The sequence below is a fragment of the Labrus bergylta genome, chromosome 21 (genome assembly GCF_963930695.1).
Source record: "Labrus bergylta chromosome 21, fLabBer1.1, whole genome shotgun sequence".
Taxonomy (NCBI): Eukaryota; Metazoa; Chordata; class Actinopteri; order Labriformes; family Labridae; genus Labrus; species Labrus bergylta.
In genome coordinates, this window is record NC_089215.1 from 879,507 (window position 1) to 894,673 (window position 15,167).

The 15,167-nt window shown below is 44.5% G+C and overlaps 1 protein-coding gene across 1 annotated transcript in view; it reads left to right on the forward strand.

The window, feature by feature from the left end:
- Nucleotides 1–15,167, forward strand: part of tcerg1l (transcription elongation regulator 1 like) — a 29,539-nt gene that overhangs the window by 12,125 nt on the left and 2,247 nt on the right. The window contains exons 5-14 of the mRNA XM_020655864.3: nucleotides 4,599–4,741; nucleotides 5,557–5,625; nucleotides 5,706–5,781; nucleotides 8,079–8,158; nucleotides 9,270–9,373; nucleotides 9,655–9,806; nucleotides 12,431–12,509; nucleotides 13,559–13,661; nucleotides 13,970–14,059; nucleotides 14,205–14,323. Of these exons, the coding sequence (XP_020511520.2) occupies nucleotides 4,599–4,741; nucleotides 5,557–5,625; nucleotides 5,706–5,781; nucleotides 8,079–8,158; nucleotides 9,270–9,373; nucleotides 9,655–9,806; nucleotides 12,431–12,509; nucleotides 13,559–13,661; nucleotides 13,970–14,059; nucleotides 14,205–14,323 (1,015 nt within the window). The remainder of the gene's footprint in view (nucleotides 1–4,598; nucleotides 4,742–5,556; nucleotides 5,626–5,705; nucleotides 5,782–8,078; nucleotides 8,159–9,269; nucleotides 9,374–9,654; nucleotides 9,807–12,430; nucleotides 12,510–13,558; nucleotides 13,662–13,969; nucleotides 14,060–14,204; nucleotides 14,324–15,167) is intronic.

Below are 15,167 nucleotides of genomic sequence, written 5' to 3' on the forward strand. Positions count from 1 at the left end.
GTTAATGAAAAACTGTCCCCCTCTGCTCCCGACCTTGTGCTAAGCTAGGTTAACATTATTATTGAAGGATTAAAATAAATGGGACAATGTACATAACGACTGTCCCGTGTTTCTTTACGTTTCACCGTCTCCATGGTAACCTGCAGGAGCATAAGCAGGTTTGAACACAAAAATTTGTTTATTTTTTTCCGAAATGATTTAAAGTCAAACTGAAACATTAAAGATAAACATCACATCTCTCTGATTGGCTAAGAGACAGACATGTGATCAACTCTTGGCCTCGCCGCTGATGTGATACTGCAGGTTGTAACATTTATTTAGTGTTAATCGCCATGGTTTCTAGAAGATACTGATGGTGACAATTCTTTGTTTCCATGGTAACCCCAGACAAGATTTTTTTTTTTTTGCCTGTGATTGTATGTCAGTCAGTAAGGGTGAGGATGGAGGGTGAGGATGGAGGATGAAGGGTGAGGATGGAGAGTGAGGATGAAGGATGAAGGGTGAGGATGGAGGGTGAGGATGGAGGATGGAGGGTGAGGATGGAGGGTGAGGATGGAGGGTGAGGATGGAGAGTGAGGATGAAGGATGGAGGGTGAGGATGAAGGATGGAGGGTGAGGATGGAGAGTGAGGATGGAGGATGGAGGGTGAGGATGGAGAGTGAGGATGAAGGATGAAGGGTGAGGATGGAGGGTGAGGATGAAGGATGAAGGGTGAGGATGGAGGGTGAGGATGGAGGGTGAGGATGGAGGGTGAGGATGGAGAGTGAGGATGAAGGATGAAGGGTGAGGATGAAGGATGGAGAGTGAGGATGGAGGGTGAGGATGGAGGATGGAGGGTGAGGATGGAGGGTGAGGATGGAGGGTGAGGATGAAGGATGAAGGGTGAGGATGAAGGATGGAGAGTGAGGATGGAGGGTGAGGATGAAGGATGGAGGGTGAGGATGGAGGGTGAGGATGGAGAGTGAGGATGAAGGATGGAGGGTGAGGATGGAGGGTGAGGATGAAGGATGGAGGGTGAGGATGGAGAGTGAGGATGAAGGATGGAGGGTGAGGATGGAGGGTGAGGATGAAGGGTGAGGATGGAGGGTGAGGATGAAGGATGAAGGGTGAGGATGGAGGGTGAGGATGAAGGATGAAGGGTGCGGATGGAAGGTGAGGATGGAGGGTGAGGATGAAGGATGAAGGGTGAGGATGAAGGATGGAGGGTGAGGATGGAGGGTGAGGATGGAGGGTGAGGATGAAGGATGGAGGGTGAGGATGGAGAGTGAGGATGGAGGGTGAGGATGGAGGGTGAGGATGAAGGATGGAGGGTGAGGATGGAGGGTGAGGATGGAGAGTGAGGATGGAGGGTGGAGGGTGAGGATGAAGGGTGAGGATGAAGGATGGAGGGTGAGGATGGAGGGTGAGGATGGAGGGTGAGGATGGAGAGTGAGGATGAAGGATGAAGGGTGAGGATGAAGGATGGAGAGTGAGGATGGAGGGTGAGGATGGAGGGTGAGGATGGAGGGTGAGGATGGAGGGTGAGGATGAAGGATGAAGGGTGAGGATGAAGGATGGAGAGTGAGGATGGAGGGTGAGGATGAAGGATGGAGGGTGAGGATGGAGGGTGAGGATGGAGAGTGAGGATGAAGGATGGAGGGTGAGGATGGAGGGTGAGGATGAAGGATGAAGGATGGAGGGTGAGGATGGAGAGTGAGGATGAAGGATGGAGGGTGAGGATGGAGGGTGAGGATGAAGGGTGAGGATGGAGGGTGAGGATGAAGGATGGAGGGTGAGGATGGAGGGTGAGGATGAAGGATGAAGGGTGCGGATGGAGGGTGAGGATGGAGGGTGAGGATGAAGGATGAAGGGTGAGGATGAAGGATGGAGGGTGAGGATGGAGGGTGAGGATGGAGGGTGAGGATGAAGGATGGAGGGTGAGGATGGAGGGTGAGGATGAAGGATGAAGGGTGAGGATGAAGGATGGAGGGTGAGGATGGAGGGTGAGGATGGAGGGTGAGGATGGAGGGTGGAGGGTGAGGATGGAGGGTGAGGATGAAGGATGGAGGGTGAGGATGGCGGGTGAGGATGAAGAGAAGAATTTAGAAAATTAGATAGAGACACTTCAAACAAAATTGTGTGTGTGTGTGTGTGTGTGTGTGTGTGTGTGTGTGTTGTGGTTATGTGTGTCTGTGAAGAAGCTTTGACTAAATCACATTGATGCTCCCACACACACACACACACACACACACACACACACACAGCTATTCAGATGCAGATGAGTTGTCCTTTTATAGCCTTACTTAAAGCGGGCGAGCAACATCAATAGAGAGAGAGAGAGAGAAGAGAGAGAGAGAGAGAGAGAGAGAGAGAGAGAGAGAGAGAGAGGTGTCTCCTGTTTTCCCATGATGCCGTTTAGCTGACTTTGGGGAAATCTCTTTGGTTGTCACGCTATCAACTTGGCTGTCAATCCCCAGCTGTCAGGTGGTCTGTAAGTGTATCTTTGTGTGTGTGTTATATAGTATAGGACGATCACTATCTCCTACATGTCCCATAATGCACCTGGTTTAAGTCTCTTTAAAGCTGTTTTGGTAAGAGCTCTTGAATTAATTTAAATACAGATTACTTCAAAGCAGTGTGTCCAAGGCTTCATATGGGTTTTGCTGTACATACTGCCTGCTCTGATGAACTCTAATGCAGCTGTGGGATGGAATGAGGGAGGGGGTAGGGCATTGACCGAAGCCCGCCTGGTCTCTAAGGTAGCTGCAAGGCACTTCAGGACCTGATCGTGCCGCCAGGTGTAACGGCCTTGAGTCAGGCTTGCCTTGCAGCCTACCAGAATGTGCTTCAGGTTAGCAGGAGATGGACAGAGTGGGAGGTCTTCTCCATACCGCTGGTTGAGGATGCTTGGAGTTGGCAGGGCATCATACGGGGCTCATATGATGAAACTGGTTCTGTGAGCTTCCATGTCCCACAGCTCCTTCCAAGAGAACTTTCTCTTCTCAAACCCCCCTCCCATCGCGTCATTGCCCCTGCTTTGCATGATGAGACGGCCTTTGCACAGCTCAACGCCTGCCCCTGGTGACGCACCTCTGACTTTCCCTGCTCAGTATCTACCGCTGGAGTCCACTTCCTTACAGTTGCCAGGGTAGGAGCTGTTTGGCTGATTTATTGATCACAGGATTTCGTCAGTGTCATTTCCAACCTTACTTTGGAGCACTCACTCATCTGCAATCAAGACTGGACACCGGTAGTTCCAGAATTCCTTTCCCGTAAAGTCCTGTGTTGGTAAGGGCATCTGGGGAGACCAAGCCAATTTTTGGACAAAGGAGCTGACCTCTGAAAATCTGAAACATCTAAAACGCCTGATATACCTGAAAACCTGATATGCCTAATATTTCAGAACGCCTGAAATACCTGACTGAACCTGAAGCACCAGATATACTGGAATTGCCGTATATATCTGAAACATCTAAATTGCCTGATATCCCTGAATCATCGGATATACCTGAAACATTGTACCTGACATACCTGAAAAAACAGAGATTGTTTTGTTTTAAAACACGTTGTATCGAAAAATACATTAATCTGATTCATCATGATCATAAACACTTAAACTGCCCTGTTAATCATCCGCCTCCTTAGCCAATCAGAGAGCAGAACTGACCTCTCACTCAGTCTGTATTTTTAACATATTACTACAGACAGGAAGCAGAATGAAAGATTCTGACTAATAAACGGCTCTCCTTAAAACTTCATGGAATCCAGCTATTAATAGCGTCTAGCAGGTAATGCTTACCGACCTCTCATCTGCATCTAATGACACAGGTGAGTCTCACCTAGACTGAGCAATAGCTTCAGTTTGTAAAACAGCAGGAAAGACCAGTGATGCAAAAGATAGAGTCAACATCCAGGGAAAACTGCAGACACACACAAACACAAGCACTCTATCTGCCTGGAGTGTGTTTTGCATTTTAATGTGACACTGATTGAATTTGTCAGCAGAGGAAGACGATGAAGATATTATATCAGATCTGTTCTCATCATGAGTCCAGATGCCCTCTGGTGGTTAAAATCGGTAACAACAGGACCATCCCTGCAGAGATTTAAACAAAGTTCTGATTGACACTGACTACAAGTAAAACAGCAGATGGATAATCAGCTGTTAAGTTAGTGATAACATAAACACATTTTTTTATTCTATCACGCCTTTTAGAAGCTGATTAGAACTAAAACTAAATTATGAATTCAAACATAAATGTCCAAAATCCCAGGAATAAGTTGACAGTTTACATTTCTTGTGAACTCCAACTGATGTTTTTAAATCAGAAAAACCAAACTATCCCATCATAACGACCAGGATCTGCTAAACTCTAAGCAACAATTAAAGCTATCAGATTTATTAAGTATACTGGGAAAAACACATCCTGAGCAGCCAGGTGACAGAACATCAGATAAACTGAAGATACACTGAGAGCTGAAAATTATGTTTACCTGGTAACAGAAGAGAGTGTGTGTCAGAAACTTTGGGATTAGAAGATTTTATATTTAATGTTCGAATGTCATTCTTTGATATAATACAGCATTGTGATAACTGCAATCGTGATTTTGTGTCATAGGTGGAGCTTACTGTGAGTGGGCGGGGCTTCATACACAAAGACACAAGAAGGCATGGCCTCTTATTCTTCCCAATCAACTGCATAGAGGAACCTGGGCACAGCCAATCAACAGCCTGGAGAGAAAACAGTCTCTGCCCAAACAGGTAACTCTCATAGTTCTTACATCACACAGAAAATATTGAATAATTACATAAAAACAATCCAGGATGCCCTACACAGGTTCTTCTGACTCTACATGAGAACATGTGCATTAGAATGTATACTAGAGTATGTGCAACGTTTGTGCAGTAGAAAATGTGCAGTAAAACGTGCAATAAATCTGCAGTTGAATATGTGCAGCAGAATATTTGCAGTAGAACATGTGCTGGAATTTATTTGAAGTAGCCTAGAACATGTGCAGTAGAACATGTGCAGGAATATATTTGAAGTAGCCTAGAACATGTGCAGTAGGACATGTGCAGGAATATATTTGAAGTAGCCTAGAACATGTGCAGTAGAACATGTGCAGGAATATATTTGAAGTAGCCTAGAACATGTGCAGTAGGACATGTGCAGGAATATATTTGAAGTAGCCTAGAACATGTGCAGTAGAACATTTGCAGTGGAACTTGTGCAGTAGAACATTTGCAGTAGAACATTTGCAGTAGAACTTGTGCAGTAGAACATTTGCAGTAGAACATTTGCAGTAGAACTTGTGCAGTAGAACATTTGCAGTAGAACATTTGCAGTAGAACATTTGCAGTAGAACATGGAGATGAACTGGACTTGGATGATCCAGGTTGAGCTTCAGGTGGAGTCCTTGGGTGTCAGATGATGGCCTCCTGACAGGTACAACAGGATATCATCAGTATAACAAGAGATAGATGGTAAGACAGGTCCATTCAGGTGTTCACACTGACTGAACTGAAGTGACATGTCGAAGATAACCTGTCTCTCTGCCTGTCTCACTCTCTTACAGCACTTTTTGAACCGACCTGTCTCCCCCTTTTTGCTCAGCATGGACAGATGGCCTGTCTTCCCATTTCAGGTGAGTCTGCTTGTCTTTTAAAGTTTCTGTCTGTCTTTCTGTCCTTCTGTCTTAAATACACAATCTCTCTCTTATTTCAGGTGATGGAAATTCCTCCTTCTTTCTTCTCTTCAGAGTTTTCATCCAGACTCTCTCTGCTGAACGACTACAGACACAGTAAATATTCAATTCTGACTCTCTGACGTCAATAACCACTCAAAATAATGTTAAACCTTAATGTGTTGCAAAGAGACATAAAAGTCAGCACACTAAATGTCCTTCAAAATATGTTTTATCTGGGTAGAGCAGCAGCGTGCAGATCAACAACAGACGCTTTTCAGCACAAGGCCTTCATCAGCGTTTAGTGTGCTCACTTTTCTGTCTCTAAACGGCCTCTTTACGGCCGTGCGACTGAAAATGTTATTACGGTTGAGAGTGCTCCTTTTCAAAATGTTTTAATCCTTAATGTTTTACCAGGTCTTTCCAAGTGTTTGACTTCAGGTGATAGTGCTTCCAAAAAAACAGACCTTTTGTGTCTCAAGATGAGCTGTGTGAAATCACTTGAGCATTGGTTGGAGTTTGAAATAAACAAAACTTTTTCCAGTAGCTGCTCCACCTAGAGGCGTTAAGCTAGGTTTATTGCTACTAGCATAAACACCAGAATCACAAACATTATTCCTCTGAGAACTCTGTGAACTCTTGTCGTTGTCTTGTAGCCTCTATACAAGTCTTTCTATAATGGACTATTACTAGTCTGTCATACTGACCCTTTAACCCCTCTCAGAGTGCGATTCTGCAAAAGTGCCATAACACAGCCCTGCCTTTATTACGTCTTTGTACTTTTCATGATTCCACAACAGCTTAATATTGGTGTCCCAGATATGCACACACACAGCACTGTTCTCCCCCGCTGGCTCCACCTATCCTGTCTTGTCCCTGTAACACCTCTGTTACTATCTCTGAAGGAGTTACAAAGTTACACCTAGCTGCTACAGCCTGTTAGCTTCCACATGCAGCTCGATGAACATGTTTGAGCTAAGACTGATCGGCATAAACACCAGCAGCACACAAGAACAAATATTCACCGCTCTGTGTAAGTTGAACACATCAGGCTTCACATCTTACTGTTGGTGGTTCCATTGCATTGTGGGTAATAGAGGCAGCAGGTTTTAATAAGGAAGATTATGTGTGTTCTGCTGTTTGCTGATAGTGTGAGTCAGATTCTGTCAGAGTGAAGAAGCATCATTTAAAGTGTGAATATTCACATTTACCAAAGAATCTTGAAAAACAGAGACCTCCTGTGAGTCTGCAGTTCAACGCTCTAATCTGACATCAGTCTCTGATGGTTTCTGACATCACAGTCACATGACCATGTGTCTGCTGTCACAACGTCTTTTCTCCGAGGATCAGAGTTATCCCGAGGAAATGTTCATCTGTCATGTTTTCGTCTGTTTTTCTTTAGCTGAACATTTTTACTGTCAGAGATACTCAGAGGAACATCAAACATAACCACAGAGATTATAACATCTGAAGAGTCTATCTCTCACACACACACACACACACACACACACACACACACACACACACAGATGCATGATGTTTCTGACCTGGTGTTTGTGTGTGTAACCACTCTGAAGTGTGTCGTAGAGTAAAAAAGCTCCAGATGTCTCTGACGGATCAGACCTGTCAGGATACACAACACAGACTAAATCTGCGTCTTCACTTCCCAAAGACAGAGGACTTCAGAGTAGATGCAGCGTGAGGAAAAAGTGGAACAAAAATAGAACAAGTGTAAACATCTGGTCCGCTAACTTCTGCGATATGTGGGGCAAAATGGGTTTCTAGTAATTACAGAGAAGAGGCTGATTGTCGAGTGTGCAGAAAAAGAAGAAAAAGGAGAAAGCACAACCACCACTACAGTTTACATATTTATTCATTGGTCCTGATCAAGCGGGAAAATTGCAAACTCTTACACTCTTCTAACATCCAAAATACCTTAATTGGCAATTAATTCCATTTCAAGTTAGACAGTTTGCACTGGGGAATATTTATGGAAAGAGCAAAGTGTTTTTTTACAACTGACTGTCCTACCATTAGTCTGTTGAAACAGCCAGAATAGTTAATTTTAACTTAAGTCCCACCTCTGATAAGGCAAATAGCCAATCATCTTTTGGCCAATTCATTTTCAAGGTGGGCCCTTTGCCTCCCCTCTGGACTCACCCCTGATTATTGGGGATTGTTGTTTTCTGTCTCTTTGCTGAAAGCATAAACTCTGTCCACTTCCTGTTGGTTAGCAGAAATGCTAACAGGAATGCTAGCGGCTGCAGAGGGACAATGCTCTGTCTGTCCGTTAATGAAAACAACAAGGAGGAGGAACGAGTGTGTGTCTTACTGAACCGCAGACAGAAAGTACTGAAATAAAATAAACATGTCATTATGGAGAATTATTAATAAAGTTTTATTGTCTCTGCCAGAGAAGCGGGGGATGGGCGGATTTAAAGTTTCTGCAGCGTTTCCTCTGAGGACAAAGAGAACAATGGACGACAACAAACAGGTGAGATTGATCATGAATTGTTGCCATGGTGATATCAGATGATCATTATAATGTCCATTTTCACTGTTATGCCGATGACACACTACTTTACCTCCCGATTACACCTGGCGACAGTCAAATACAGCTACTCTCCTCAAGGACCTTTGATGTCAGAGAACTTTCTAGGACTTAATGACGCAAAATCTGAAGTTATTGTCATCGGCCCTCCAATCTTAAGTCATGACACACGAAGAAGAACTTGCTCATTTCTGTAGGTGAAGCCCTCAGCCACAAACCTTAGTGTTTTCTTTGACGATAGACTTTTTGTGTTTGGAGCTGCAGGTGGAGAAGGTTGTCCAGTCCTGTTTATATCAGCTCAGAAATACAGCCAAGGTCAAATTCCTCACGACAGCGAAAGATCTGGAGAAACTCATCCGCACTTTAATTTTTCCTCCAGCATCGACTACTGCTACTAGCTGTGCACCTGTCTCAGCCAAAAATCAATCCAGCACCTTCAAAGAGTCCAAAGAAGCAGCTCGCCTTCTAACCAGAATGAAAAAATGTGCCGATATCACCCCAAATGTTGCATCTCTACACCAGCTGCCTGATGATTTAGGATAGATTTTAAGATTATTTTAATTACGTTTGAGGCACAACATCGGCAGGCCCCCCCCCCCCCCCATGAACCAGGACGCAGTCTGACATCCTCTGTTAGAGCTCTGTTCCCAGGTCCAGGCTGAAAAACCAGAGGGGACAGGGCTTTTTCTGTCAGAGCCTCCAGACTTTCGAACGGCCTGTCAGAGGAGATCAGACTTGCAGAGTGCGTTTTTATTTCTCTGCATAAGACAGTCTTTTGCAAAAAAAAAAAAGCTTTTACTCTGTGATTTCCTTTTTTATTTTTAATCTCTTATACTGCTTGTCTGCTTTTATCGTCTCTTTGCTTTTAATGTGTTTGCTTTCATTGTCCTGTCGTGAAGCATTTTGTTACCTGTATTGAAAAGTGTGAGACACCACAAACAAACTTGTGTGTGTGTGTGTGTGTGTGTGTGTGTGTGTGTGTGTGTGTGTGTGTGTGTGTGTGTGTGTGTGTGTGTGTGTGTGTGTGTGTGTGTGTGTGTGTGTCTGTCTGCAGTGTGTGTCTGCAGACAGAGAAGAGGAGGAAGAGGAGGAGGAAAGTGAGAAGGGAAGAAAAGACAAACTTCCTGTCGCCTCCACTCCTGTCCCGGGGTCGCCATGGTAACTGCTCTGTCTCACACAATTAAACACGCACCCACACACACACACACACGCACACAAACACACACGCACACAAACACTTAACACAGTAAATAAATGTTGGCCTGGTCCTCCTCTTTTCAGGGTTAGACTCTGATCCCAGGTGCACTCTGGGTCTGGTTCTATGTCTGCCAGTTTGGTATATTAGCTTAGCACAGCTGGGTAGGGGCAAACATTGAGGTGTGTCTATAAAATGTGTGTGATTGTATGATATGTGTCTGTGTGTGTGTGTGTGTGTTCAGGTGTGTAGTGTGGACCGGAGACGACCGCATCTTCTTCTTCAATCCCACAATCCACCTCTCTGTGTGGGAAAGACCCGGGGAGCTGATTGGACGAGACATCAGCAGCATCATCGAGGACCCGCCCCACAAGAGGAAGAGGACGACACCTGAAGGTCTGTCACTTCACCTTGTCATGTTCACACGCAACCATCATCATCATCCTCAAATTCTCTTCACAGCAAATAAAGACTTTCATTTTGTTAAGTTCAGGAGGATTTAAGGTTAAGCTTTGACAAACAAAATGATTCTTATATTTATAAATATTTCGTAAACATCAACAGAGTAACAACATTTACTTTTTTTTTTTTTTTTGGAGCAGGAAACAGGAAAAATGAAGTTTGCAACCTCAAAATAAAAGCTCTGTATGTTTAAGTTTCAGCCACAAAAAACTTGCTGTGACAGAAGCTAACCAAGCTAGTGCTGCTAACATCCACGTCTCTGTTTACCCCGCCCCACTCATCATCATTCACACTCGACCTCATTCTCAACAATCACCTGACAACACCTCCTTCCAATTAGCGCTCTATTTAAGCTGCAAGATTTCATCGCCAGCTCTGACCTGCACCATCTCTGCACTCTTACTCAACCCCACCAACCACCTGTCGGCTTCGACTGAGGGGTTTAAGAAATCATTGCATCACTCCTCAAACTTCTGCATGTAAATTAAAACTGAGGAGTGATGAGGTCGGAGAGTAGACGGCAACCACAAACTTATTCTGCTGCAATAAATAATTTAGAGATACAAACGTGAGCTGTCTGACTGAAGTGTTGCTGTGGCAGCATGAGAGGAAACAACTCATTTAGCCATTTTCTGTTTGTAGGTATTTAGCTTTTTTGTTCTCTGAAGGCAACAGACTTAACAGTTAAAATGAAGAATGTTGTCGACAACACACCTGACTGTTTAGTCCTGACTCACAGATCATTTTGCTGGCGGTGATTTAAATTCAAGTCTCGTCTGTTTGGATGGAGTGTATCCTCCTTAGTCTGCCGTGCAAACACTGAGCTGTAACCAGGGTCTCTGTTGTTTGCAGCACCGGGCGCTCTGACAGCTAGTTTAGCAGAGGCGTGTTGTTCAGCTCGGTGCTTAGTGAGATAAGAATTAATATTCATGTCGCTGGACAAAGTTCTCTTTCCTCTGCATAGACTACAGAGCAGGAAAAAGTCATGTTGGTATTTCAAAGACAGGAAGCTTCCATCTGATCGATCTTCAGCCTGTGTGATATTCTTTCCTTCAGGATGCTAATGTTAGCGTAGCTTTGTCCACCTAATCGTTGTAAATAATCCTAAATCTTTTGTTGTTGTCGGCCATCCAAGTTCTAAAATTCTACAATTCACTTATCAGACTCTTTTATCCAGAGCGATGTACGTCAGAGAGTAAGAACAACACAAGCAAGGATCTAGAAAATAGGGAACAATGTGAGTAAGAGCAAACGATCAGCTTTGAGTCTGATTGGACACACAGGTGCTGACAGGAAGTGACCAGAGGCAAAGCACAACATTGAGGGCAGTTCTTGAGAGCTCTAATCAGTATAGAAACCATCTTATAAGTCGTCGTTATCAAACAAAAACCATCGTCATTACCATCATCATCATCAATAATATGGAGACCATCATCATTAAGTTAGTAGGTATTCATGAAAGAGCTGGGTCTTTAGCTTTTTCTTAAAGGTGCAGAGGGACTCTGCAGATCAGTTGCTTTTTTAAATTTCTGTAATTGTGATGCCGTTTTTGATTTTGAAAATGAACTACTTTCTTGTCACTGCAGATCGTTGTGGAGTTACAGTTACGCGTTCACTCCTAACACTGATCCTAACTGAAGTAATGTGAGGACTCTTTAAAGAGAAGGTTTAGAGTGTGCTCTTGAATCCAACATGAGACAGAAAAACGTCTTTAATGGGCAGAAACCTTGAACCGAACCGGACTGATTAGAGAACAGATATTCTGCTGAGACTGGATGGACGTTCATGCTGCAGTCTGAGCCTATAGCAGCAAAACTAGGAGCTGGTCTAAGCTTGAGCCCTAACTGTGAGCTTGATCAAAAAAGGAAAGTTTTAATCATACTCTTAGGATGGTTTCACACTAGGGACCCGGATCTGAGTACGCTTGACCCCATAGTTTGGTTCATTTGATCAGTGTGAACACAAATGCACTGTACTCAGGTACCATGCTCGAGTCTGCTTGAAGAGGTGGTCTCGGTCACGATTCATGAGTACTCGATTACAGTCCGCGGGAGATGTGAACACAATCGTGCTCAAACAAGGAAGTGAACCGCTACAGTACTTAATTCTAAACAGCAACATCCACAGTTAGCAGGATGGACTCAGTCTGTGAGTGGTTGCCATGGTTACTACTTCTTTTTTGCTTTTTGGCGGATTTACAAACCCGATATGTGCATACTGCTACCTGCTGTATCAGACTGAGTACACACACAGGTGTACTCGGGTACAGAATGGTGTTATTAATGTCGACGCAGACCAGCGGGGGAGGGGAGGGGAGGGGGAAGCGATCGTGCGTCATGTGAAAATGATTTTAAAAGTACAGAGGGTGTCTGTCCCTGGACCCTGACTGGTAGATGTCTGACAGTGAAGAGCTTTGTAAGTGACAAGAAGGATTTAAAACTCTACTCTAGATTTAAATATAAAGAAAAATACTCCGACTGTCTTTCAACATCACAAACCTCCAAACATCAGAGTGTTCCTCCAGAGAGTTTTACCTGTCTGTCATCCACCTCTAACAGATGGCTGCGGCTGTCAATCGTCTGATCTCCATGGTAACGGTGAAGACGATGAACATCAACATGACTCCAAAAGAAACAGGTGAGTCTGACTGAGTCAATCAGAGAGCAGAACGGAGACAAGGCCAAAAGGTTTAATGGGCTTATGATCCTAATGATGCTTGTGTTTGTACTTTGTGTTTCCTGTTTTATTTGGTAGTTCTTGCCCCTTGTGTCATGGCTGGTTAAACTTCCTGTCCTCTTTGTTTTAACTTATTTCTTGTTAGCTGTGTTTGCTCACCCTCTGATTTTTGAGTGTGTGTGCCTTCCTTTCTTTGTACGTCTGCTGTCAAACCTTCACCCTCCTCCTCATTCTGATTTCTCGTCTTTCTTCCTGTGTTTCTTGTGTTGATTTCCCTTTTACTCCTGGGGGGACTTCACCCCTTGCTCTGTCTCGATTTCTTGCTGTGTTTGGACTTTAGTTGGACCTTGTTATTTGCTTTTGGATTTTATTGCTTGCACCGTGGACTCTTCACCGGTCTGGGTCAGCAGTAGCTCAGTCTGTAGGGGACTGGAGGGTCACCGGGTCAATTCCAGATATGGACCACAGTATGGGGGTTGGTCTGGTTGCTGGAGAGGTGCCAGGCTACTTCCTGAGTACTGCCTGAGTGCGTAGAGATCAGAGAGAAACCTCTATCGGTTTGATTGATTTAATTACACAAAAACAAGACGGATGAACTCTGTGATGTACAGCTTTGACTTCCTGTTGATGCACGGGGCGGCCATCTTGGATTTCTAGCTCAGGATTACTGAAGATCCCTACGAGTGTCAGAGTTGGAGGTCCGATTTCATGGGGTCTGGGCAATGTGTCCAACTGGCATCTTGGTAATCTCTGGTTTCCAACATCAAATGGAACGCACCAGTAGTCAGCCCGTCTCCATTTTGTTTGTCAGTTGGTCATTCGTCTTCTCGGCTCGTTTGGACCTTTTGTCTTCAATTGGATTTATTCTGAGTCAGCTTTTTTTTAACTTTTTATCTTTAGTTCAAATAAATAATTTTTGTTCCCCAACTTGACTGTCATCATCACAGAGCGATGTGATTGGTAAAATCCCAAGTTCAGCACTCTCTCTCTCTCTCTCTCTCTCTTTCTAGAGTCGAGAAGCAGATGTCCCTCGTCCCTCATCCAGGAGAAGTTAAGCTCCTCCCCCTGGAACTCCGAGTGGCTCATTTCAGAGAGATGATGCTGGAGAGAGGGGTAACACACCCCACACACACACACACACACACACACACACACACTCACACACAGAGTGAAGCTGACAGATGTTCACAGGTGAAGTTGTTACCTGATGATGACATCATGAAGTGGGAGGAGTTAAAGTTTGGGAGCATTTGCAAACATGCTGCTGATGGAACAAACAGCTAAAAACATGTTTGTGTGTGTGTGAGACCCCTGAGTCTGTCTTTGTGTGTGTGTGTGTGTGTGTGTGTGTGTGTGTGTGTGTGTGTGTGTGTGTGTGTGTGTGTGTGTGTGTGTGTGTGTGTGTGTTTGTGTGTCCTCAGGTGTCAGCGTTCTCCACCTATGAGAAGGAGCTCCACAAGATGGTGTTCGACCCTCGATACCTGCTGCTGACCTCGGATCAGAGGAAACAGGTTCATCATTATGATCGTTATTTACAGTTTAGTTTAATATAGTTCATTAACTTTATTATTTAATCATTTTTCTAACTGTGTATGTGTGTGTGTGTGTGTGTGTGTGTGTGTGTGTGTGTGTGTGTGTGTGTGTGCGCTCATGCAGGTCTTTGATGTGTTTGTGAAGAGCAGGCTAAAGGACGAGTACAAAGAGAAGAAGAATAAACTGCAGAAAGCGAGAGAGGAGTTCAAACAGCTGCTGGAGGAGGCCAAGATCACCAGCAGGTAACATCACCTGTAGTATCACCTGCAGGTAACATCACCTGTAGTATCACCAGCAGGTAACATCACCTGTAGTATCACCTGCAGGTAACATCACCTGTAGTATCACCAGCAGGTAACATCACCTGTAGTATCACCTGCAGGTAACATCACCTGTAGTATCACCAGCAGGTAACATCACCTGTAGTATCACCTGCAGGTAACATCACCTGTAGTATCACCTGCAGGTAACATCACCTGTAGTATCACCTGCAGGTAACATCACCTGTAGTATCACCTGCAGGTAACATCACCTGTAGTATCACCAGCAAGTAACATCACCTGTAGTATCACCAGCAGGTAACATCACCTGCAGGTAGCATCACCTGTAGGTAACATCACCTGTAGTATCACCAGCAGGTAACATCACCTGTAGTATCACCTGCAGGTAACATCACCTGTAGTATCACCAGCAGGTAACATCACCTGTAGTATCACCTGCAGGTAACATCACCTGTAGTATCACCAGCAGGTAACATCACCTGTAGTATCACCTGCAGGTAACATCACCTGTAGTATCACCAGCAGGTAACATCACCTGTAGTATCACCTGCAGGTAACATCACCTGTAGTATCACCTGCAGGTAACATCACCTGTAGTATCACCTGCAGGTAACATCACCTGTAGTATCACCTGCAGGTAACATCACCTGTAGTATCACCAGCAAGTAACATCACCTGTAGTATCACCAGCAGGTAACATCACCTGCAGGTAGCATCACCTGTAGGTAACATCACCTGTAGTATCACCAGCAGGTAACATCACCTGTAGTATCACCTGCAGGTAACATCACCTGTAGTATCACCA